This window comes from Mycteria americana, chromosome 4 (genome assembly GCF_035582795.1).
Source record: "Mycteria americana isolate JAX WOST 10 ecotype Jacksonville Zoo and Gardens chromosome 4, USCA_MyAme_1.0, whole genome shotgun sequence".
Classification (NCBI taxonomy): Eukaryota; Metazoa; Chordata; class Aves; order Ciconiiformes; family Ciconiidae; genus Mycteria; species Mycteria americana.
Window position 1 is genome coordinate 21381478 of NC_134368.1, and position 27100 is coordinate 21408577.

At 39.0% G+C, this 27100-nt stretch overlaps 1 protein-coding gene across 1 annotated transcript; it reads left to right on the top strand.

Moving 5' to 3' along the window:
• The first annotated feature begins 1012 nt into the window (after positions 1-1012).
• PI4K2B (phosphatidylinositol 4-kinase type 2 beta) lies at positions 1013-26996 on the top strand. Its single transcript, XM_075499867.1, has 11 exons — positions 1013-1423; positions 2530-2533; positions 5749-5897; positions 14245-14445; positions 14950-15081; positions 16448-16601; positions 18193-18260; positions 18768-18867; positions 21396-21529; positions 22620-22679; positions 25291-26996. The coding sequence occupies exons 1-11, from the start codon at positions 1145-1147 to the stop codon at positions 25462-25464; spliced, it is 1455 nt and encodes a 484-aa protein (XP_075355982.1). The 5' UTR covers positions 1013-1144; the 3' UTR covers positions 25465-26996.
• Positions 26997-27100: the final 104 nt, after the last annotated feature.

Genomic DNA, 27100 nt, shown 5'->3' on the forward strand with positions numbered 1-27100 from the left:
TTTCGAAATTTCTGTGACCCAAGTAATGTACAGAATGAATCCTTATATCATGAATAATTATGAGAATAATGAATAATAAATGTGTGCAAGTACTATTTTAGCTGAGAACTGATTTGCTCCCAGTACAACCCAGAATCCCAGTTCTATACAAGTACTCCATGCCTGTACTTTTCTCCTGTATTTCACCAAAATCTTGGAGCGCTGCACTGAGGAAATACCCTCTTCTATAGGGAGGCGTGGGGGAAGGCATCCACGTCAAAGTCTGATGCAGCGTGTTGGGGTTATAGTTGTATTCTCTTTCTCCCAGTTAGTAACGCAAGGATGGGTGTGGGAACATGGAAATAATGACAATAGGTGCATATTGTTTTCACTTATATTGTTTTTAGGCTGCCTTTTGGAAATTACCGTGATGGTGTAGAAGAATGTCTTTTAAAGTATGGGGAGGGAGAGCAGCTGGCTAGTGGAGCGTGGTGGCCAGGAGACAAGCTAGTTTCAGACAAGGAAATAAAGGCAGTTTCAGCGGCGTTTCTGGTAAATGACTAGCAGTGAAAATAGTGCCGGTGCGGAGGCCTGCAGCTGGGGTTTCCTGGAAGAACGTTGAGCAGATGGTGCCACTCTTAGGCTGCCTTAAACTAGCTGCAGGCTCGCACCCGCTGACCGCAGCATCTGACGCTGCCCTCGCCTCGCACCAGCACGTTTCCCGCCCCGGCGGCCCTAGCACAGGAGCTTCACCGCGCAAGCTCTGCCGTTCCCCGAGCGCAGCCGCGCCGTGAGGCGTGAATTCTGTGGCAATTGATGTACTGGCCCCATGACTGGTCGCTGGCCTGGGGAAGACTTTGGAGCCCTTACCGACCCCTCCTCAGCCCCATGTCGACTGCTGCTCAACTACACGAGCTGTTTTGGGGATGTTTGCGCGGCCCGGGGGCGCGGGGCACCCAGCAGGCGCCGCTCGGGGCCGCGGCCCCTTTAAGGCAGGTGGCGGCGGCGGAGTGCCGGTGCCGCGCGCATGCGCGGGGCCGTGCCCGGAGCCGTGGCCGCGGAGCTGGCGGTGGCGGCCGGGAGCGCCATGGGCTGCGGCGGAGGGGCCTGAGCCTGCCCCGCCGCGCCTCCTCCCACCGCGCTCAGCCCCCGGCCGCGGCCGCCCATGGCGGAGCCGGGCGCCGAGGAACCCGATGAGCGGCTGCTGCTCCTCGCGGAGCCGGCGCCTCAGGGAGGGTCACCCTGGCGGGGGCCGCAAGGAGTGAAAGCCGCCCCCGGTGGGGCTGTGAGGCTGTGTGGGGAGCTGGGGCTCGAGGAGGGCGAGGAGGACTCGGGGCCCGAGGGGGATGGAGAGGACGAGCCTCTCCTGCGGGCGTCGGGCACCGGCCGCGGCCGCCGAGCGGGCGCCGCCTGGGACAGGGAGCCCCGCGCCGCCGCAGGTACGGCCCGGGGCCGCCGCCTCCCCCGCCGGGCTCGGCTGAAGGCGGAGGGGAGCTGCGGGGAGTGTGCCAGCGCGGCTGGGGCAGGGTGGCTTTGCCCGGGGAGGGCTGCCTGGATTAGGCTGCCCGGGTGTCTGCGGGGAGGGGTAGCCCCTGCCCTGTCCTGCCAGCGAGGCTAGAAAGATACCTGTAGGGACTGAAGTGCGCTTGATGTGCCATGCCCGGTGCCTCCTTGAGGTGTCTGTGTCTCATGGGGGGCTTAATGCGAGCTTCCGTCGGGAGGCGTATCGTCAGCGAGAGGCAGAGGTGCGTTGCCCTTACTCGGCGTATGGGCTCGCTGAGTAATAGTCTTTGAAGGGAAAGTGCTGCGAAGGGCTCGAAAGTCGAATGCTTTGTCTTTATGTGCAGGCCTGCACGAACTCATTTACATCTTCATGAGTGTCTCCACTGTTACTTCTCCTTGTTCTCTGTCTTCTGTTTTGTTGGCCTTTGCTTTGTTTGTTTCTGTCATATTTTTTTGAAACTTCTGGCTTTCCACATTTTACAGACTGTGTTCTGTGGTGGGACTGGCTGCTGCTTCCTGAACACTTGGCGAACTCTGTCGATTTTCTATTTGTCTTGCCTATTCCAGCAATTACTTGCTTGTGACCCCCATCTTTTCATTCTGTAAAAAAATTTTACTTTGTTTCTGTTCTTTGCTCCCATCATCTGTTTGCTTCTTTGTACCATCACATGTATTAAGAGTTTTAGATGTGGATTCTTCTGTCATATTTTTGGTTTTCATGAAAATTTATCTGCTTTCCATGTTTTGAAATCAAGTCTTGAAGAGAGAAAGAAATGTGATGTGAAAATTCAGAAATGCAAGAGCTTAGTTATGAATTTGAAAAGAAACATAAGTGTGGCCATTATCTAATTCTAAATATACGGGCAAGATTATAAACTACACAATATTTATTGCTTACTTTTTTCTTTAGACTTTCAAGCTTTCTGATTCTGTGCAACTTTGTAAATAGATGTACGTCTAGGAAAGGTTTGCTGGGTGAAATCTGTGGATTTCCATCACTTAATAGTGTTTGCTGTTGTAATTATAACATAGGATTTCTTGCCAGAGACTGGTAAAAATTGTTCCTTTTGCAACAATAGTGTATTAAAAAAAAATCCAAACAAAACCCCATCAATTTGAGCTAAATAAGTTATGCTAGTAACTTTTTTCCTAGTAGCCATAGAGAGCTTTTGCTAGTGTACTGTGTTTAACCATAAGAAAAGAAAAAAATCTCATCTTTTAACCAATGGTCCCAAGCGTAGACCAGACTTGCAACGCGAACATGCCGTTAAAATGTTAGAGTTCTCCTGTCTTGTTCCCACAAGACTTCAGATGCGTTAATGAGACAGTGCTTCTAGCAAAATATAGTAGTTAATGCTTCAGAGTGGAGACTAGAGCCATGGGTCTTGCACCACTGGGGCAATTAGGATGGTGAATGCAGAGTACTACTTGGGATATGCCCCAAGAGCGTGTAAGAAAATCTCAGAATTGTGATTGATCGCAGCATCTCATCTCTTGCTCTTGTTTGCTTGTCCTTACCTTTTCTGTAGGTCTAACACTTGAAGGGACAGGATTGTTTCACGTGTCAGGTGGAACAGACATGCAACAGATGTTATTCATGCATGTTATTGCAACATGGAGAGTATTTTCATAATGGAATTATGGTCAGAATATGAGACTGTATAGAAAAAGATGGAATTGATTGAAGGGACTACCTTTAATTATGTTAATGTTAAAATAGTATAAAGCTAGTTTAGTACTGAAGGAGTTCATACATATTAACTCTTGCAAAGTGTATTAGTTTAGCTTATGTTAATGGAAGAACAGGTTGAGGTGTATACATGTATGATAGCATTCGTATCTTCTTTGGCGCATCCTCATGATTCAAGTATAGCAGCTTCACAGCCTTAGACCTTGTCCAAATTAATTCGAAAAAAGTTACTGAGATTGGTAGTGAGACTGTGTGTGTGCGACCCCTGGTCTCCTGAGTGGGAGTTTAATGAGAAGAGTAGTTTTCAAAAGTGGTTGCAAGAAAAAACCTTGATTAGTTGTAATTGTAAGTTTAGAGACTGTACTGGGAGTAAGTTGTGACCATAACATGCTTTCACAGTGGAAAACTTGATTAAAATAATTTTTGAAGAAGAAACCAACTCAGAAAACCCTGCCACATTCAGCAAATACTAGCTTCAATTGAAATGGCTTATTTTCATATGGAGAGTGTTGATAAACCAAAAGGAAACTTCTTAAAATTGCCAGTTTCCTTGTTTACAGCCTATATGTTTTTGTACGGCCACATCACTGTGGTAACAGGTGGCTTTCTAGTAGCAGAGTAACAATAATGAACAAATCATAAGTTTCAAAAATTATTTTTCTCTTCCTTGAGCATACAGCATAATGTCATTGATTGGTTTGTTTTTAATTTGATTTTTAAGTGAATATATTTTTCCTGCAGTTATCTTTTATGTTAGAAAAGACATAGCTGAAGAATTTCCTCAAGATGGTGAGACTTCTTATGGTTTTAGATTCTAGAATGAATGCATAGAAATTAAAAACTGACCTCTGAGAAAGTTGTCTTCTGTATAGACAACTTCAGTCCCTGGAATAGAAAGTTCATCTGTAGGTTCTCTTCACCTGGAAGATTAACACGCAGAGCAACTTAATATGGATGTTGCATTTCGTTTAGTAACAGTATAATGCACAACCCTGATTTTGCTTTCACTGATGAAAATATGTAGTAGTCACAGCTCAGCTGTATGATGTGATGTTTCTTGTGTAGAGATAGTTGAGGCTTGAATATGGAATCAGAACCACTGATTCAAAGTGACTTTTTCCATAAAAATAAGTGTATTGTGGGTTTTTTGATTTATTTCTCTAACTCACTTAAGTACTTTGTGACAGGGAAATCTTAGAACCCTTTCCCTCTCTCTTGGTGGCTGACTCTATGAAATGCAATTTATTGATTGTCCCTGACAGTCCCAATAAAAGTCTTAAAATTAAACTGTAGTTTATCGCAGAAGTATTGGCCAAGTGGTCTAACAGATTCTGATCCAATGTTGATCCTTAAGAACGAGCTGTTACTAGTTTTAAGGCTTCTCTTCCTGTTGCCAACTTACACTAAGGTTTTCCTATGTTTTGTGCTTTCTAGTTGTTTTTGTTTGGAAGCTGTGTTATTATTTGTGAGTGGTTCATGCAAGCAAGTGGTAATGTTCTAGAAAACTTCACAGAATGTCCTGTGCTGCAAAAAGGTGTTCCAAAACATCAAGGGTGATTTTTATTATTTATTTGGCTATCCACAAACTGTTTAGGAGTATCTTTTCTGAATGGATTCTGTGTCAGTTGTTGTTCCAGAAGAATGTATGTGTTTTATTTTATCTTACTTTTCTTCAAGTGCTGAAATGGGAACAAGGCAACTTTATCTGTGAATGTTTAATTTAGAATAATGTAGCTGTTTCTTAATGCAGAAATGAGCCCTAATGCACAGACCCATTAAAATGCACTCAGTAAGAATGTGGGATAATCCTAGCCTTAAAAGCACGGTACAGAAATCTACAGTTTCAAAACTTGGAGAGAAATTGAAAAATTTAAAGAGCAATGGAAGTATTAAATCCTGGCAACTTCTTTTCTAGTTATCTTTCTAAATGTTTGCATAAATGCCTGCATAGAGCTGATCTTTTGGTTGGTATGCAAAGAAATTCTACAAGTAGTTGATAATGTTTTAAAGTTGGAATGGTGATGGCATCAGTACTTCACTGAGATATTCGTGCCACTTGTCAGTGCTACATGTAATGGAATGTTTTGTGAATGACATCGTTGTGACTTAGCAGATAATTAATATGTTAGCCAAGCTGTTAAATTAATGGTATGATACCATTCTAATAGTGGGTAATGGACAATTTACTTTCAGGTAGCTTTCTCTACAAAAGGACACAAAAATCTTAATAAAAATCTTTACTATTTTTTTACAGATATGATTTTGAAGGGATTTTTTCTTATAGGCTTCCTTACATAAACAAAAATTTAAAAAATCCTTGAAAAGTATAAACACTTTGCAGTGGTAGCCTCAAATTAGTTGTTGCAGATTTGGCTGATTTGCTTTAAACAAAAGATTGATTAGATGTGGGTAAATCAGTGGGAAAACTTGCAGTGATTTAATGGACCAGATTTTTCAGCCTGCTATTGAATGGGCATTAGCAGGGAAAGCTGTTAGCTTTTCAGTGTGTTTGCTTATGTTGTTGTTAATCCGTAGTACAAATTACACTTAAGATTGCTTGTTTTCTTATTTTTCAGGACATACTGCTGATATGAATGTATTTTTAGATGATCCAGAATTTGCAGAAATTATTCTGAGAGCAGAACAAGCTATAGAGCGTGGAGTTTTTCCAGAAAGAATCTCTCAAGGATCCAGTGGGAGTTACTTTGCCAAGGATCCAAAAGGGGTGAGCATGTTACTGCAAAGTCAGAGACACTATCAGCAACGAGTTTAAAATGGAAATTTAAAAATTCTATTTAAATGGAAATTCATTTAAATAAGTTGTTTAATAATTGATGGTATGCCAAAATCTATGTTGGAAAAATCAACGCAAGTAATATTTAGATTTCTAATTATGTCTTGCAGCATAAGCTAAGCCAAAATAACTATTATTTCTCTCTTGCGGTTTTACCATGTTTTGAATGATCTGCACCAAAGAAATAAGGAGAAAATCAAAGGGCCTCTAACATCTGAAAACAATTCAGGGATTCCTTTGTGCAGTACCTAACATTTTGTTCTTTGTGTGTTTTAATTGATTTTTGACACAACTGAGCTTCTGATTTGGATACTGTTTAGGTTTCTTTAGCCAAGGCTCATATATTTGTATCTCTTTTCTTTTTAGATAGCGTTTTATTTAGGTCATGTCTCCTTCCTCCGGTACGATTGGTAGATGGACAAGAAGGGTGATCTAAACAAATCTACTTTTTTACTTGTACTTGTCTGCTGAATCTTAACTTGGGAGATTTGGTTTCCCCTCCCTTAGTGGTAAATGGTACCTTGAATAGTGATCATCAAAGAGGTGTCCTAAGGTTACTTTGAAACAGCGAAGTAACAGTTACCTGAATAACTTGCTTGAAAAGTAACATTTGGTTAGCATTATTTAGTCAGAGAAAATGATGTTTCAGACATACTTTCACATTCTTTTCTTTAAATCAGAAATACTTTGCCTGCTTACCGACCTGTTCCATAAAAGAGGACTCTCCACTCTCCCACCTTTGTTGATTTGTCATACCTGATTTTATTTTAAGCTCAATGAGCAGTCTTCTGGTCTTGGGTACATGTAGGTGTTCATGGATCCTAAAGATCCCAGTAGTGCTGGACATGGAAGTTGCAACACTTTAAGTGCCCGGGTTTTCAGAAGTATTCAAGATTCTTGTTCTTCCCTGCATCCCCAAAACAGTAATTTCCCATTTGTTTAGGAAGTTGGGGTTTTTTTGTTTAGCTTTTACTCATATTATTGGTCATTACAGAACATATTTCTGTTTTGCCACTTAATTTTCATAGATGTTTTGTTTGTTTTAATGCCACTTTTCTGGGGATAGTTTTTACTCTTTATTGAATGAGTGATTTTTAGAATAGTTACCTGACTTAATACAATTAACTGTATGAATTTATTAATTTATTTCTAAGATGGAAAGTGGCAGAACTACCCCTTCAAAATCTTCTCATTGCAGTTCATACTCCTGTGTTCCAGGAATATTTGTTAGTAATGATCCCCTTCATTGTGGTGGAGGAGAGCCAAAGTAGGTTGGGAAGGAGTGTCTCTCACTTTCTGAAGCTGGAAGGAAAAAAAAAAAATATTTCTCTAATTGCTTTGTGGGATTCTTGCTGTTCACAGAATCGTATAGGTTGGAAAAGACCTTTAAGATCATCGAGTCCAACCATAAACCTAACACTACCAAGACCACCACTATACCATGTCCCTAAGCACCTCATCCAAACGTCCTTTAAATACCTCTAGGGATGGCGACTCAACCACTTCCCTGGGCAGCCTGTTCCAATGCTTGATAACCCTTTCAGTGAAGAAAAATTTCCTAATATCCAGTCTAAACCTCCCCTGGCACAACTTGAGACCGTTTCCTCTTGTCCTATCACTTGTTACCTGGGAGAAGAGACCGACCCCCACCTCTCTACAACCTCCTTTCAGGCAGTTGTAGAGAGCAATAAGGTCTCCCCTCAGCCTCCTTTTCTCCAGGCTAAACAGTCCCAGCTCCCTCAGCCGCTCCTCATAAGACTTCTGCTCCAGACCCTTCACCAGCTTCGTTGCCCTTCTCTGGACACGCTCCAGCACCTCAATGTCCCTCTTGTAGTGGGGGGCCCAAAACTGAACACAGTATTCGAGGTGCGGCCTCACCAGTGCCGAGTACAGGGGCACGATCACTTCCCTAGTCCTGCTGGCCACGCTACTGTTGGTACAAGCCAGGATGCCATTGGCTTTCTTGGCCACCTGGGCACACTGCTGGCTCGTATTCAGGCAGCTGTCATCCAACACTCCCAGGTCCTTCTCTGCCTGGCAGCTTTCCAGCCACTCTTCCCCAAGCCTGTAGCGTTGCATGGGGTTGCTGTGGCCCAAGTGCAGGACCTTGCACTTGGCCTTGTTGAACCTCATACCATTGACCTCGGCCCATCGATCCAGCCTGTCCAGGTCCCTCTGCAGAGCCTTCCTCCCCTCAAGCAGATCAACACTCCTGCCCAATGTGGTGTCATCTGCAAACTTAATGAGAGTGCACTCGATCCCTTCATCCAGATCGTTGATAAAGATATTAAACAGAACTGTCCCCAACACAGAGCCCTGGGGAACACCGCTTGTGACCAGCCGCCAACTGGAGTAAACTCCATTCAGCACCACTCTTTGGGCCCGGCCATCCAGACAGTTCTTTACCCAGTGAAGAGTACACCCGTCCAAGCCATGAGCAGCCAGTTTCTCCAGGAGAATGCTGTGGGAAACCGTGTCAAAGGCTTTACTGAAGTCTAGATAGACAACTTCCACAGCCTTTCCCTCATCTACTAGGCGGGTCACCTTGTCACAGAAGGAGATCAGGTTGGTCAAGCAGGACCTGCCTTTCCTAAACCCATGCTGGCTGGGCCTGATCCCTTGGTTATTCTCTACATGCCATGTGATAGCACTCAGGATGGTGTGCTCCATCAGCTTCCCCGGCACCGAGGTCAGGCTGACAGGCCTGTAGTTCCCCAGATCCTCCTTCCGGCTCTTCTTGAAGATGGGCGTCACATTAGCTAATCTCCAGTCAGCAGGGACCTCCCCAGTTAGCCAGGACTGCTGGTAAATGATGGAATGGGGCTTGGTGAGCACTTCTGCCAGTTCCTTCAGTACTCTCAGGTGGATCTCATCAGGACCCATAGACTTGTGAGTGTCTAAGTGGTGTAGAAGGTCACTAACCATTTCCCCCTGGATTATGGGGGCTCCATTCTGGTCCCCGTCCCTATCTTCCAACTCAGGGGACTGGGTACCCAGAGAACAATTGGCCCTGCTATTAAAGACTGAGGCAAAGAAGGCATTAAGTACCTCAGCCTTTTCCTCATCCTTGGTCACTGTGTTCCCTCCCCCGTGTACTAGGGGCTGGAGATTCTCCTTGGCTCTCCTTTTGCTGCTAATGTATTTGAAGAAGTGTTTTTTGTTGTCTTTTACAGCAGCAGCCAGATTGAGCTCCTAGCTCGGCTTTGGCCCTTCTAATTTTCTCCCTGCACAACCTCGCTACACCTTTGTAGTCCGCCTGAGTTGCCTGCCCCTTCTTCCAGAGGTCGTAGACTCCCCTCTTTTTCCTGAGTTCCAGCCGGACCTCTCTAGTCAGCCAGGCCGGTCTTCTTCCCTGCTGGCTTGTCTTTTGACACCTGGGGACAGCCTGCTCTTGTGCCTTTAGGACTTCCTCCTTAAAGAATGTCCAGCCTTCCTGGACTCCTTTGCCCTTTAGGGCTGCCTCCCAGGGGACTCTCTCGACCAGTCTCCTAAACAGGCCAAAGTCTGCCCTCTGGAATTCTAAGGTGGCAGTTTTGCTGACCCCCCTCATCACTTCTCCAAATATCAAAAACTCTATCTTTTCATGATCACTCTGCCCAAGACAGCCTCCAACCATCACATGGCTCACAAGTCCTTCTCTGTCTGTGAACAACAGGTCCAGCGGGGCACCCTCCCTCGTTGGCTCACTCACCAGCTGTGTCAGGAAGTGATCTGCCACACACTCCAGGAACCTCCTAGACAGTTTCCTCTCTGCTGTATTGTATTTCCAGCAGACATCCGGCAGGTTGAAGTCCTCCACAAGAACAAGGGCTAGCGATCGTGAGGCTTCTCCCAGCTGCTTATAGAATAGTTCATCTGTCTCCTCATCCTGGTTGGGTGGTCTGTAACAGACTCCCACCACAATATCTGCCTTGTTGGCCTTCCCCCTGATTCTTACCCATAGACACTCTACCCTATTGTCACCATCATCGAGCTCTAAACTGTCCGGACACTTCCTGATGTATAGGGCTACCCCACCACCTCTCCTGCCTCGCCTGTCCCTCCTGAAGAGTTTATAGCCATCCATCGCTGCACTCCAGTTGTGCGAGTCATCCCACCACGTTTCTGTGATGGCCACCATATCATAGTTTTCCTGACGTACAATGGCTTCCAACTCCTCCTGCTTGTTGCCCATGCTGCGTGCATTGGTGTAGAGGCACTTCAGCTGGGCTGTCGTCCGTGTCTCCTTCATAGAAGAACACCCCTTGTGTGCTTTGAGGTGTTTCACTGGCATTTCCCTCTGGGCTCCTGTTGCCTCAGTATCCCCTAGCTCAACTCCGTTCAACTTCGGCTGTGCCCCAGCGTACCCCACACATCTCTGAGACACAGGCCGAGTTGCCCTTGCTGGCTGTTGTGTACAATGCTGTTAATATGAAAACCTGTTCAAAGTTTCAGCAGACTTTTTAAACTTCAGGTTACTTCCCTACCTCAGTAGTGTAGTTCTCTGTAGGTTTTCAGCTTGTATACTTATTCAAACTTTGTACTGTTTTTAAAGAGGTATTTTAAATTAGGATTAGATCTTACTCAATATGCAATAGGAAAAAATCTGACTAAGTAACCAAATACTGGTTTAAAACAATACTTTTTCAAAAATTCAATGCATGATGTGTCTAAAGATTATTCTACAGTGTTATGCTAAAAATACTTTAAAGCTGGTTAAATGGGGTTTTTTTGGAGTTCTTCTTAATGCTGTGCAATCAGTATCTTTTTTTTTTTTTTTAGAAAGTTAGTAGAGAAATTACTTGGAAAAAATCATACTTGTTCTGGATTTTCATATGTGCAAATCTTTTGTCTGAAGCCTCTCCAGACTGATTTTGCAGTTTTTTGATGACTAGCAATTGCCCCAGAGACTCACTGGGCCCTGGGGCTAATGAGAGTACTTACACGTCATTTCTGTAACCGTAGTAATTTGGATGGAGCACCTTGTTTCCTTGTTTCTTACATGGTGATTTTCTTGTTGTTTTTTACTTCTGTTTTGCAGAAGAAGTGTTGTTTTTGTTCCTAATTAAGTTCCTAGTAGTGACTTGCCCTCCTCCCCTTTCATGCAGGTCATTGATTTGAATGTAAGTATTTAGGAGAAATGAAGACTAAAAAACCACCATTTTTTAATGCGGGCCAGAAAAATTTAATTGTAAAATATGAAAGTATTTGCCAACGTGGAACTGTGAGAATAATGGTACTGAGTTCCTAGCTGACTTTCAGTTTTGCTTTTATTCTTTGCCCTAGATTAAGAGCTTATTTAAATTTGTTATCCATATTAAAGGTCTGATAAAACTTCATTTTGTCAATAGTGCAACTCACATTTGTAGAATGGATTTCACATCCTGTTTGACAGACTATTGCATCCTAGTTCAGACCAGTTTTGTGACTTGCTTTCTCCTGTTCTTCTTGAGTAATCTCCTCTTCCTTATGCTGGGAAAGAGCTTATTAAAGATGTGCTAAGCCCTCTTACTGGTCAGCTTCTGAAATGTTTCCCACACTAATACTAAGTTACAGGTAAAATAAACTGTTTCCATTAGGTCATCTTATTCGCTGATTTGGGTCTATCAGAAAGATAAAACTAAAATTGCCTAATTAAAATTATTAACTTTTTGCATTTATTGGCGTAGTTGTATACTGATATGAAGCAGTTCAGTACTTAAGCAGCACTATTGCTGAAGTGTTGAATATTTCTGGGTTTGTTGTTCCTTTCATAACCAATAAAGTAAAAGACATTGCGTCTGTTACAAATTGTTCTGCAACATGTTTCTGACAATTTAACTATCGGCTAATTGGTAATGCCAATGGAGTCAGTCCAGAAATTAATTTTGAGTTGCAACATTAAGAGTGGCCTTGGCAGGTTGTCTGCATATCGAGCTTTCTGGTTCTACTCTGGTCCTCAACATCAGTGGCTCTGCAAAATTAAGCAAGGTTCTAACTTCAGTGAAACCTTCAAAACTATACCTAGATTTGATGGTTTTTGATACTTTCAGGCAAGTAATGGAATGAGCGAAGTTCCTTTTTAAAAATGGGCAGTTTGTAGGAAGTATTATCCAAAGAGTGATTCAGAAAAGAGGTAATTAATGGCTTGGCATGTACTACCAAATACACCACTACGTTTCTGGGAAATGAAAAGCTGCTAGCTTTGTTTTGAGCAGATAGGTACGTGTGATTCAATAGGGAAAAATTAAATAACTTTTTAACAAATCTAAACCTAACATTAGAGTTTTGACGAAACTAGTATACCAAGCAAATTCAGTTTCCAAACTGTTGTGATTTGGGGGAAAAAAAAAAAAAGCGTTTGGAGAATATCCCAGCCTTTCACGTTGCATCAAATGTTTATTGTAAGTGTAACCTTTTGTGTAGGTCTAAACTGAATTGTGTTTGTTCAGTTGCATAGAACTTGCTCATGATGTTGAATGTAACCTTAGAATCAGATAATAGCATGCTGAAAACAAGAGAATTTTTGTCAGTTTGTTTCCTGCCCCTGTTGATAGGAAACTTATTTTATAGGTTGAATGCAAATAGTGATATTTCATAACTTATATCTCCTGGTAGTTGATGGGAATGAAACAAAATAGATGGACAAGACAAGTGATGGTACTAATGCTTTGTATCTTGTGTACTGTGTTTACAAACTGAATGAAATAAGTTCTCTGTAGTTAGTTTGTCCTGGACAAGGCACGATTGTCTTGGACAACCTTGGACTAGTTAGATTGTCTCAGACAAAGTGGGCGAAGTTCTCTAGAAGCTAGGATGAGTCAGGTCCTCTCCCTAATCTAGTTGAATCGGCAGTTACTGAAGCAGAATGCTAGTTTCTGACTGCCAGCAAACTTGTTCATGACTTAAGAGTGTAAATCAGCTATGAATGTTGGTGCAATGACTGGTGGTGTGTATAGTTTATTGAGATACTCACTTTTTTGATGAGGATTCAGGAAAGTACTAATATGTGAAAATGCTTCTTAAACAGTTGTTCTTAAATATTTCGTAGATAAGAATTTGATTCATGATATCATGGTCCTGTGAGAAGGAATGAAGATACAGCATTTCACTTGAGCTGTAGAAGAGTCATTACGTGGACTTTATGCACTAGGCTAAAGTTTATCACACACAATTAGAAGGTTATATATTTTAGTGTGGTAATAATCTTGTGGTTTGAGACTAACAAATATAGAATCATGTAGGAGGCACCTTGAGAAATCATCTATTTAATGCCTGTGTTGTGGAGCAGGATCGCCTTAACATGATTCCTGATGAATGTCTAACTAACCTGTTGTTAATGGCATCCCGTTTTGGAGACTCCACATCCTGGCAGTCTGTTCCAGTCTTGAGCCACTCTTAAGGTTCAAAAGGGTTTTTTCTTTGCAGTTTACCTGCTGTGATTTAAGCCTGTGATTTCTTGGCTTGTTAACAGTAAATGTGTTGTTCCTTTTTTCTCTAGCAACCTGTTACATAGTTCATCGTGCCCCGTTTTCTCTTAGGCTAAACAATCCCTGTTCATACAGTCTTTCATTATTCACATTCTTTGTGCTTATTCTCATTGCTTTTTCAACTTTCTCCAGTTTGTTAACAGATTTCTTGAAGCATAGTGTCCAAAATTGGACACAGTACTCTGAGTAATTTTAAGCTTTACTACATGTCTCCAGTGTGAATGACGGCTGATAATGTGAACCATTGTCAGCTCTGAGTTGAGGAATCTACAGCAGTGGTAAATGACACCACTCTTTGGAATTGCAAAGTGCAGAACATTTTTATCCATTCTAATTTAAAGCAATAAATAAAATAGATAAGAAAGAGAAAAGGTAACATTTAATTATTAGCATTCTGGTTTTTTGTTATTTTCCTGGAACCATTATGTCTCTGTCTGAAATACCTTGTCAATGAGTTAATTGGTGGGCTGAAAATTCTTTTTAAAACTACTTTTAAACCCTCCTTTTTTAAAAACTTAGAATATAAAAAAATGTATATCCTAAAATGCAGTCCTCTTTAATTTTGAAAAGCTAGTGAATGTTAGCTGGTTTTGATTTTTTTTTTCTTACGAAGAGCTTATTTTGAATCCGTACTACTTCCAGACAAGCATTTGATGATAAATTTATTTGGAATACCATTTTGTTTGTTTTATTTCATCATCTAAAAAGAGCAACTGTAAAATGCGAAGTATATTATCTAAAATGATTTTGAAAATTAGTTATTTGAAAGTATTGGTTCGTCTTTTGCAATTCAAAACATTCATACTTTAATTTTATATTGTTTATCCTAGAAAATTATTGGAGTGTTCAAACCAAAATCTGAAGAGCCTTATGGACATCTAAATCCAAAATGGACCAAATATTTTCACAAAGTTTGTTGTCCTTGCTGCTTTGGCAGAGGCTGCCTCGTTCCAAATCAGGGATACCTCTCTGAAGCTGGTGCCTATCTTGTGGATGACAAGCTGGGGCTAGGAGTTGTGCCTAAAACTAAGGTAAAAGTTAAAATACATAAATTATTGAATGCAAAAAGATATAGTGATAGATTTGTCAGTCTCTGGACTGTAGTTTTGGAGACATGCTTGTATATCATGCATGACCCCTAAATCATTTATAAACTATTGCAAGTCCAGAGGCACAGTGGTTTGGCGTAGAAATAGTGACTGTGATTTTTGTTTCAAAGGATAGGTTCGTGATCTGAATTTAATCTTTTCTTTGGATTTCTAGCATTTTCTGACACTTTGGTGCCTCATGTTTTGGTGAGATGCATCAGAATTGCAAAAAGCGGCATGTAAAGATTCCCACTTAGGAGTCTTACCACATTTTTGTTTGAGATATGTAAAATAGCAAATATTCACCTTTTCACATAAAATTTGTCTGTTTGAAGTGCCTGATGCTTTCTTTTTGCTTTTTTGACAATTAAGCATAAAATTTACTGTAAATTTATAATTGAAATAATAAGGAATTCTGAGCTGTGTTTTTAACTCTCATATTTTAAGGTTGTCTGGCTTGTCAGTGAGACCTTTAATTACAGTGCAATAGATCGTGCAAAGTCAAGAGGAAAAAAATACGCTTTAGAGAAAGTGCCAAAAGTTGCTAAAAAATTTAATCGAATTGGACTACCTCCTAAGGTAAGATGAAAAATAAGTGATTTGTACATTTCCTGATTCTTGTACAAAACTTTGAATTAAAAATATTATTTATAGGTAACTTCAACAGTAGAAGAAAAACCTTGTTGCGTGTTGAAAACTATCTCTGAATGACTGAAGTTTGATAAATATGACTGTTTCTACACAATATCTATCCACTATGTTAAATAATTCCTTCACTTGAACCACGTTAATGATCTCGCCACTTTTTGTATCAGTCTGCAGTCTAGCTTTCTGCTGGAGGAGTAACACGTTAAAATTTTGTACATCTCTCATTGTTTTTTTTCTTGACTGTTTAGTACATTTCCCTTCAGTGTCATGTTTGTTTAATTGTTTCTTCCCTGCAATTTATCTAGTTCTTTAATTTTTCCTAAATCTCTTTTTTCCTTTCTATTGTTTGTTTTATTCTTTTAGGTTTCCTATTGTTGTGTTCATCCTACCTTCCTTTCATCTTGTGTGCAGTACTCCACTGACTAAAACCTCACATCTTTCTTGCCTAGTGAGCCTTATTGTATCCCCAAAATATCACCACGGTGTTCTACTCCTAAACTTTAAAAACACAGGTTATGTACAGCTTGGGTAATCCACTTGTGTCAGTTCCCAGCAATTCTGATCCATGTGACATACGTTACACAAGCCTGTATCGGCATGGTTATTCCACATGCTCTCTGTTTATCCATGTCTCTGCATGTGTGCATTTATCTGCATTTTACTTCTCGACTACAAGTCCTCTTTTGAATTTTAATCTTGAGCACGTTTCCTGTTGCCCACACATACGAAGCCTATGCCATCTGTAGTTTTCTCCCTTGGACTCTTTTGGGAAATGTATTTCAGCCATTTTCATGCACAAAGTGCCTGTCCTGAAAAAAATGGTTAATGCTGCTGTTTTCATCAATGAAACATACAAGGTTTTCAGAGAGGAAGATTTTTCTCCTGTAATTTTTGGTGAGTTTCCTATGAACTATTGTACCAAGTGTTTCCAGTGAAAAAGAGAATAGATGTTATTTCCTTCTCTTTGTTTCAAATATTGCATAATACTGAGTGTTCATTTATGTTGAGCTGTCTGGCTACATTTTATTCCTGGTAAACTCAGTGAGTGCTTAAACAAATATTTAAAAACAAAACAAAAAACAAACACCAAAACCCCCAGAAAAAACCTTCATGATTTGAGTCTTACATTTTTTACAATTTAAGAATGAAAGAGAAACCACTTAGTAATTTTTTTTTGGTGTCATACTTCCTGTGTTCTGGACTTTGAAAGTATATAATCAGTTTTTCTGTTAATGCTAAGATTAGTTATGTGACCTACCCAAGTGCATTTTCCAAATGAAGTTTCTTAATGTTTCAGGTTGGCTCCTTCCAGCTGTTTGTTGAAGGATATAAGGAAGCTGACTACTGGCTCAGGAAGTTTGAAACTGATCCTTTACCTGAGAACACAAGGAAAGAATTTCAGTCACAGTTTGAAAGATTGGTTATCTTGGATTATGTCATCAGAAATACAGGTATTTGTTAGTGTCTCTCGGTATCTATGTGCTTTTGTGAGGCAGAAATGGTAAGCAATGCTGGCTGAAAGCTCCTGCTGAAGGCTTTTAATGCATTTCAGATGCTTTTCTCACAATTGAAGGCCAGAATGTTGCATTTTAAACTTTAAAAAATTTACTTTGGATTCAAACATTAAATATTGCAATATGACAAAATCCAAACAACCCTTTTTGGCTGTTACTTGATATTTTTAAGCAATGTAAGAATTCAGCAACAAATACTTTCATTTGCTTTAATTCTGTCAGTAGGCTATTAACTGTCTGTTTCCCATGATTAGGATAAGAGATGGTGGGGTTTCAGAAACCATAAGAAAAGCCACGACTACCATTCCTTTTATGCTAAGCTGGAGCCGATAACAGCGCAGTTTTCACATCAGTGCAAAATAGTTCATATTCATTGTGACTAGGCACTGAAGTACAACTGTGTTGTATATCTCTCAGTTCTCCTGCATTCTTGTTTCTTTCACTCGAGCTGGGATTCTTCTGTTGACTGTGTAGGCGATTTATTTCCTCAAGAATCCAAAGGCAGTTTTATATTTAAAATACTTCCTTTGCTGGTTAGTCAGAGGTGGGCATCTTTACTCTTCTTCAGACATACCAGCTCTAGTTCATTTTCCTTTTCTTAAATTCACTTATTAGAAAGGAATCCAGCTGAAAATAAGTCATTCTAACTTGTGGCTTTTTAGAAGCAAACTAAAAGAAGAAAGTTTCATAAGAACGTAATACTTTCTAGCTGCTGCTATGGTCTGTTAGCTTTGTCAAATAGATCCCAGTGTTTCCAAACAATTACTGTGTCCTGTGATGTCCTTAAAATTGTAAGGAAAATACTCAAAATGCAAAACTTCATTACATGGATGATTTTACCTTCATGTAATATATCTAATTATGATACGAAAATCTTCTGATGGATGTTTACCTAAACTTAAGGGAGCACCTTAAGATGACAGAAGGACCTACTAATCCATGCAGTCATCCTCTATCTGAAAGACCTTGTCAAAGCCTTCGATGTCTCAATTTTATCTGAATGGTGCAGGCATCTTCAGCTTCTGAAAGGCTCTTCAGTTTTTTCCCCCTTCCATCTTTGAAGAGTCTGTTTTCTTCACGTAGTCAAACATCACACTATCTGTAATTTTGGAGGGCCTCTCCCTTTCCCTGTCAGCATTAAAACAAGCTTAAAAATTAAGTCATTGTGGTTGCTGTGGTTCCCCAGGAAAAGTGCACACCACGGCCAATCTTTCTGCATAAAATGGATGAAAATAGTTTCTCTTAGCTTTCTTGATGTTTTGCTGTATATTCAGCCACTTGGGGAAACTAAAGCAGTAATACCTACCTAAGAACACTTGGTAAATTTTTGGTCTTTCCAGTAAGTCAGTTGCCTCAAACATTTCAGTAAAGCTAAAACACATGTATTGTGATTGGAAAAAACTTTTTGAACAGTTTTGCCTGACTTATTTGGTAAATTCTCAATTTACAATATTAGTCATTGTATATCACTTTAGATGATGATTTCTTTATAAATGATGTGTTGTGACATGCATTTTCCTGTTTAAAGACAGAGGTAACGATAACTGGTTAGTCAGGTATGAAAAACAAGATGATGAACTTGATCTGTCAGATAAGGTAAGAAAATTGTACTCTGAAACTTATATTCTTTAAATTGTTTAGTTTTATAACTTGGTTTTGCAGGGGATTAAGTGCATGGCTTTAATCCTGGTGCATGGTCTCAAGAAATATGATAGCTGCAAATTATTCTAGGCGAAATAAATGGAAAAGCTATTTGGATTAGACTGGTCTGGATAGAACAGTGCTAGAAGTTATTTTTATTGTTCTGTATTTTTTCTTTACTAGCTTGGGCTATAATAATAATAAAACTGCCTACTGTTGCTCAAGCACATTTCTTTAGCTATTTATGTGCTCTGCTTATCTTGTATTTGGGGGAAGGACTCCTTTTTAATGGTGGTAGAGTAAGAATTATATGTGCTGGAGTTTATTTGGATACTCCTTCATATAGTTTAAGTTGACTTTAAGTAGTGAAGCTAAAAAGTATATTATTTAGTATTTTTAATGTATTTCACTATTTTTGTAAGCACATAGGTATCACTTATTTTTGAAATATTCCTTCCATAGGATAGCCAGTGGACTATAACTAAAGAATCTACTATTAAAATTGCTGCAATTGACAATGGTTTAGCATTTCCTTTTAAGCATCCTGATGAGTGGAGGGCGTGTAAGTATTGCATTCTTCAATCATCTTCCTTTTGGGAGAGTAACTTCTAAATAAGTATTTTTTGTTTGGGTTGTTGTAGTAAAACTAAGAAATCATCACTGTAGTTTTATATTGAATTTGTAAATAACACACTTTTTCTTCAGAAAGTTAGCAACAAATGCCACTTTTGCAATGGCATATGTGATTTAGTCCTTGTTCATATTTTTTACCCTTATACCTTTAAACAATATTAATACATGGATATTCATAAACATACTACTGTACATAAACTGACTGGTGGAATTGGGAAAACTTAGCAACATGTTTCTCGTGTGTTTTCTTGAAAACCATGGTGGAAGGTTGTTTGAGTGCAAGCATATGCAAGTTGTCTCTCTAATGGCCAAATTCCTATTTCAAAACAAAGGGTACTGTTGTAGGTGAACAAGTAGACAAGTTACATGTTATTTTTACTTGTTCTCAGCTTTAGCTTACTTTGTAGAAGCTAATCTTTAGTTAGTATTTCTGACCAGACTGAAAACTGATATTATTGTTAAAGCTGGCTTGCTTCTGACCACATCTTGGACTACTTACAGTTTAGAGGGAAGTGCCCAACAGGGTTTACAATTATTTCTGTGGACTATTAGCTGATCAGGTAATTATGGCAGTTAAGTGTGGGCTAGTTTTGCTGTCAAGAGGCTAGTTAGTTACTCCACCCAGAGCTCTGTATAGTCCCAGACATCTTGATGCTCAATGGTTAGTCCTATGTATCTCTTGGCTACAGTCACTTCTGCAGCTGTTCTACAGACATGGCAATTATTGCTTATTTTATACCATCTTTTACTTCATTATAAAAAGTAATAAACTTGGATGATCCTTTAGAATTCTTTTGCAGTTGGACAAGTGTGTGACAATTATGTAAAGGTAAACTTGTAGCATAATGTTGTTTAAAATCACAGGCTCTTGAGGGGTAGAGCATGTTTTCTTGATGACTAGAGCTGGTTGATTGTCAAGGATAACCTGCTTACAGCCAGAGAACAACCTATCCAAAAGGCAGGATGTTGGTCCAGCATGGATGAACAGGGAACGCCTGACTGAACTGGGACACAATGATGGAATCTGGAAAGTCAAAGCTCAGCTGGAATAAAGCTAGCAGAGGATATAAAGGGCAACAAGAAAGGGTTAAGGCAATTAGAAGTGAGAGTGGGACTGAAGAAAAGTGCAGCAAGGACCTAAAGGCAAAAGGCATAAGAAAGAACAAGTTATTCAGTGCTGGCTTTGCCTCAGTTTTCACTTGTAAGATTTGTTCTCAGGCTTTTAGGTCTCAGAGCTTATAAGCAGAGCCTCTGGGAATGAATCATTACCCAAAGCACAAGAAAGGGAGCACTTAAGCAAAATGGACATAGAAAGGTTCATAGGAGTAGATGGGATGCATTGGAAACACAATGGGAGCTGGCTGATGTTGTGAGGCTGTTTTCTCATCACACTTGAAACACTTGTTGTAATGTGGGAGGTTGCTGATGACTAGAAAAAGGTAAGTATCACCTCCATCTTCAAGAAGGGCAAGATGCAGGGTACAAGGAATGACAGGGTAGCCAGCCTAACCTCAGTCCCCATGAAGATTGTGGAATGAATCCTCCTGGAAGCCATGTTCAAGCACACGAAGAACAAGAAGGTGATGTGGAAGCCAGCATGGATTTACCAAGGACAAACTGTGCTTGACTGACTCAACAGCTTTTAATGATGACTGGTTCAGTGGATGTGGGGGGGGAGAGGAGCAGTGAATACTGATTTTCCTTGACTTCTGTGAGGCTTTCTGCATGGTCTCTCATAGTATTCTTGTAGTCAAATGTGAGATACGAACTGGACAAACAGACTGTGAGGTGGGTGGAAAACTGGCTGGACTGTCAGACTCAAAGGGCTGTGAGCAGTGTCAGGGAGTTCAATGAGTGGTCTGTTACTAGTGATGTTCCTCAGTTTTTGCAACTGATACTGTTTGGTGTCTTGTTTAACACTTGGTAATATTAATTACTCTTAGAATATCTCTTGAAACTGCTGTTTAATAGCAATTATGTGAAAAGTTAAGAATGTTTTTCTCAGCATGCTTAAAAGAAGGCATTTTAATAAACTAAAAATTTTATTAAAAAATAGTAGCTACTTTTTTAAATTCTTCAGTATGAGTCAAACATCTGAAAGATTTCTATTTGATTGCAGCCATTTTACTCCAAAGGAAACTGCATTACTAAACTAGGAGAAGGTCTCTACTGTTGCTTACAGTATTTAATTTATATACTACAGTATTTGATACACCTTTTTTTACTTACTGCTTCAACTAAATATTTATTACTTTAAAATGTTTTCACTGTTTGGAAAAAAGGCTAAGTAGCTGTAGAGCTGCTTTTGTAACTATAGCCAAAAGAGGTATATGGGGTAACAATGGTGTGTTACTGAGAACTTCCAGGAGGCAATAGAGTACCGTATCAGTGACAAGCACTTGAGAGCTTCATTTTTGCCTGTTGTTAATCATTAAGTGTACTGTTTTTTTGCATTAGATCCCTTTCACTGGGCTTGGCTTTCTCAAGCAAAAGTTCCTTTCTCTCAGGAGACCAGAGACTTAGTTCTTCCTCGCATTTCTGATATGAACTTCGTACAGGATCTTTGTGAAGATCTTTATGAACTATTTAAGGTGAATTGAGTGCTTCTTTGAATTGAGCATTACTGAAACAGCCAATACCTGTAATGGAACAGTTAGGCGGTTTTTCTTTTTATGAATTTAACTTCTGTATGTCATGATGCTGTGCTATTTTAGCTTTAACACTGGCATGGTAGAAAGGGTTTGTATAATTAAGAGGAAACTGTGTCACTAATGTGGCTAGCTGATAGTGATCAGCTTATCTGAAAACACAATTACCTTTTAGATATCTAAGTTTCACATAATCAATTAAAGCTAGTTAGCTTTTATAGCACTAATCTGTGTAAAAACTCCCTTTAACATACCTGTGTGGTGTGTATTCACTTAAGATAAACTGTAGCAACCTGAGGAAATAATGTATTTAATGTAACTTAAAGTACCTGCATACCTTTCATATACTTAATTTTACATACATATATTATGTGAAGTTGATGCCAGAATCTTGACCGTGTTTAAAGTAAGTCAAACTTATTTTAAAGATACTGAAACTATGCTACAATATTGACATGAAAAGTGTCCTTCTCTGAAACATTCCGTAAGCAATTGTGTCAGATGTTCAAGTGAAATAATCCAAATGATCAGGATGGAAAGAAATGGAAATTTTAAACTTTTAATGAAAATGCAGCTGTAACATCAAATCTAGATCCTGAAACACATGCGCAATATTTGTGTCTTTGACTCAGTTGTATTCAAAGTGACTCTGGGTTGTCTGTTAAACCCAGTGGAAGCTGAAGTATTTAATACATCTGAAGGAGGAAGTATTCTCTTGCCAGAGTAAAGGTGAGAGACAGTGCCGTGTAACGTTATGTGATGGTATTAAGCCTACCTACTGATGCCCTAAAGTGGTATCCATTGATGTATTTTGCTTTTATGTTGTGGAACATCCTTCACTTTCACATATGTAAACTTGCTGCAATGAATAGACCTTTTTGTGGGTCATACTATGACTATTTGAAGCTTCCAAAAATTATTATAATGTTGGTAAATATGACTATGCGTATTATGAAATTGATGAATTTGTGTGCTAAATATATGGCTAAAAAAGGTAATTTCCTATAATAACTGTTTGTTTTCTTTATTAAAGACTGATAAAGGTTTTGACAAGGCTACTTTTGAAAATCAAATGTCTGTTATGAGGGGGCAGGTAAGACTGCTTTTTTACGTTTTTTTATTTATGTATTTAATTTGTCATCACTTCTCAGCTGTTTTTTTAGAGCTACAAAAACTGACTCCTATTGATTTGAAAGACACTTGAAGGTATTTTCATCTGAGAGAACTAAATTTCTTTCTAGAGTTTTTTCTTATTTGCATATAGATGAGACAGCAGAAAGTATATACTGATTTTTTTATATTTTTATAGAAGAAGATTTTCTTAATAATGTAATTGGGTTTTGTTGTTTTTGTGGGGGATGGGGAGGACTTAATACCTATATATTCTTAGAAGGTATTTTAAAAATGAAACACTGGATAAAAGTCATAAACATGGATGGAAAATTTGGTGGGTAATTTCGTTATGTTATTAAAATAAATGCGATTTTATTTTGGAGGGTTAACTTGATTATTGAAATACCTCTCACAAGGAAGGAATATTAGGTAATACAATTTCTTCATCCTAGCAAATGTCAGAATCGTACTTGGAACCAGTGATTAGCAAAGTAATCCAGCCATTTTCAGATTAGAAATTTGATTATATTTTTTTTTTTAACACTGAAATGAGAGGAGAAAGGTTTCTTCATGTTCTTGCTATTTTAAAATTTAAGACTGGTGTGATACTGGAAAACAAGCTTTAGCTAAGAACAAATTATTTAGTTCATTGTAGGCATAAAACAGTGGTTTGTGGATAATGTAAGGGTATTGATAGATAAAGTAATAGTCCCATTTACCCTGAATTTATTGAAACTGACTTCTCTGTGTTCATAAATACAACATGGATAGTTTAAAGCCAGACACTCACAATTCCTGGAGTAGCTTAATCTGACCTTTTCTCTGTAGAGTTTCCTATATCAAGAAGTGCCTTGCACAAGACTGCAGCTCTGCTTAGTCAAAGATGATCCCACTTAACATTAGTTATGTGTGGTGGCTGAAAGCCAGCAAGCCTTACTTATTAAATTGAATTATAGGAGTTATTTCTGAATAACTTTTCTGAGAAGTTTGTGCAGTCACTGGAAGGTCACTTCTGCAGTATTCATCCATCTTAAACTCTGTTAAGTAGCTTTTTTGTGATGAGACAATTGGCTACAAAGAATCTGTTATTTAACAAAAAGCTTAAGGAAAAAACCTGATCTATATAATTGAGAGAGAGCTGGCTAAGGTTGTCTACATTAATTTCCCACTATAAAGGCTGCATCTGGACCCTTTCTTCGCACCCTTTCCCTGAGGTGGATTTCAGGAGGGATTTGTGTGGTGGTTTTTGTTTGTTTTTTTTTTGTTGGTTTTATAGGTTTTTTTTATTCTCTCTCTAGCTATACAAGAATGTGTTTCACTGTGGGAGATGTCAGGTTTTCAGGTGTGGATTTAGGGAAGAAATGCAGATAATGAGTTATTCTTGGATGTGATTGGAAATACATCAGCAAATGATGCCTTTTAGCCCTGATTTTAGACTTGTTTTTGGTATAAAACCAAAGTATGTTACAAGGGCATTATAGAAGAGTTGGATATCTAGATCACATGATAATGGATTCATTCAGTTAAGATGAATTTGCAGGATAGCCAAAATATCTGTAAATACATTCTTAAAAATGAAAATTTTAAGAATTAGAAAATGAAGAATCTAGTTGATAAGGAGGCTGAAGAGAAATGTATCTTGAACGTAAGGGGGCGAGATCTTTAAGGTACCAAAAGTAGTTAGGAGCATATTTTTGTGAAGTGGGGGAAAAAATATTGGGAAGGGTTTCAAACCCAAGATAAACAGTTCTCTCAAGAATATAGAGACTAAGCAACCAGGTAACACAGATCTACAAAGGAATATCTTAGAACTTAGAAAATGTAAATGTCAGCTGGAGTTGCTGGAAGAGTCAAATTGCAGTAAACCATGCAAAGGACTTTATCTGTCAGCATTCTTCAGCCATGAAAGGGCAGAATGAGCAGGGGATCAGTAAGTCACATAAGGAAGAAAGGGGCATTATGCAGGGGAAAAAAAGGCTTGATATTAAGGATAATGGAAGTGTGTCACCAGAACTAAATTGAATACTTGCCTCAGTTTTCAGCAGGATAACATTAAATGTGGAATAAATTATCAGGGCAATTTGTGAACACTGAAGTTTTGGAAGGGAGATAACAGATTCCTGGGAACTGAGGCCTTAATTTGGATGTTAGCACTGGGTTTGGTGTGGATTAATAATATGGCTTCATATCTTCTGATATGAAAATAATTTGTGGATCTACTCCTGGTGGATCCTATGTTTAATACATATTGATTGCTTTCTTGTAGGTCTTTTTGATTAAAGGTGCAATGGTCTTAAGAGATGTGCTAAATTTAAAATGCTCTTAGATTTTTGTGTCTAACATCTTCCAAAAATTCGGAGAGGATTGCATGAAATATTCAAGAAAAGAATAGAAGGGTAGTCAGGTAGCAGTCGGATGTCATAATGTTACCAAATAAAATATTTCTACTTGCAATAGAGTATCTTTTAAAAATAATTTGATGGTGCGGTCCTCTACAGAATTGATTTAAGAGTGGCATCTAAATTTATAAGCCTGCTAGCCACAGGGGGTTTTTTTGAGCGCTCTCACCTTATCTGCTTTTATTCTTTTAGATACTAAACCTTACTCAGGCACTGAAGGATGAAAAAAGTCCCATTCAACTTGTTCAGATGCCACGTGTGATCGTGGAGCGAAGTAGCACTGGAAGTCAGGGCCGGATTGTTCATCTGAGTAATGTGTTCACACAGACCTTTCATAGCAGGAAGCCTTTCTTTTCCTCCTGGTAGCAACAAAAATACATGGGAAGAGTAAGTTTCTCTTAGCTTTAGAAAGCTACTTCTGTGTAAAGGCTCTGCAATAATGTACTTCTGCTGTATACCAAGAGCTCCAATTGCTGACACCTCAGAACTTAAATTCTAAAGACTTAAGAAATTTATTTTGAATGTAATAAAAGTTTACAATTTTTGTGTCAAAATTGTGAATTCTTATGTCAGGGAATGAGAAGAACTTGTCCATATTGTATTTTTATAGGCTAAATTAATGTATTCTGAATAATATTCTGAATAAGGGAAGATACACAGTTTGCATATGCTGAGAAACTACTTTTGAATACAACAGGAATTCTTTTTGTTTAATATAAATGTGAGAACCTATACACTATCAATTTCTTTTTATATGGTCTTTAAAAAAAAAGTGCAGAATGTTATCTTTCATTATGAAAATGTTTTTCCTTGGAATTTCTTCTTGATATTTTAAGCTGGTTATAGATTTTCATAGGCTGGTTACTTGAGAAGTCATGCACTAAAAAAAAAAAAATTTTTTTTAAAAATCTGTCCTTGAGAAACAAGTGAAAGAAAGGGAGAAGGGGAAAAAATGCTCTAAGTAGGTTTTTTGCACGTGGGGACCAAAAATAGTTAAACAGTTGAATTACAGAAAAAATTCAACCTGACGAAGTACACACAGTTCCTACTGTGACAAAATAAACTGAGTGTACGTTTCAGAGGTTGAAATTTCACCTGTAGCTTTTAGAACTTGTGTGTTTAAGCACATGTATGGAAAATTGTGATATTTCTTTATAGATCCATCACAACGAAAGAATTGCACCATGTTGTTACAGGTTTGTTTTGCCATGTGTGTATAAACGTGTTCATCAGTAGTCACCGAAGTGGTTCTGCACTATTAACGACAGAAGCACTGATGTGTTCATCACAAAGCCAGTCTGCCTTCTAAATTTCTGTCTAAACACACCGTTTGTTTTTTTTTTTTTGACTGGGAAAAAAAAAAAAGATTAATACATAGAGCACAGAGACTTATCGTACCCTTAGCAAGGTCATGCTCATCTGCCAGTTGCCATTTGCATTTATGTTTGTTATGTGGTTTAAGACTTGATGGTCATGTTCCTAGATCTGTGACTTATGTAATATGGTAAATATTTTTACTTTAGTAATTTTCTGGACAGTTCAGACTGGGAATAGGGGAAAAATTGCTGCTTTTATGAAACCTTCAGTATTTCAGACATTGCTGTATTTTGTAATTCTAAGCAATACCGTTGAACTAAAAAAATAAAATGCTTGTATTTTGTATAATTTTGAGTGGATGTAAATATTAATGTAGCATGTCAGCAATTCACATGATTAACTGAAATGTTTAAGCCTTAAATGTAAAACTCACTGTACGGTAGAGTTCAAAATAAGATTGGAATGACTGCCTTTGTAAACTTTCCATGACTGTTTTTATCTGAACAGTTTGTTCGAAAATTAAAGACGGTGTTTATGTACCAGACCTATGCCCCTGAAGAAAATAAATGTCATAGTCTGAAGTGTCTGCCTTGCTCTGCGCTGAGCACGCCCTGCTCCTGCTGCGGCTCCTGCTGCGGCTCCCTCCCCTCACTCCACCCCCTACCCGGGCCGCTTTTCTTGCTTG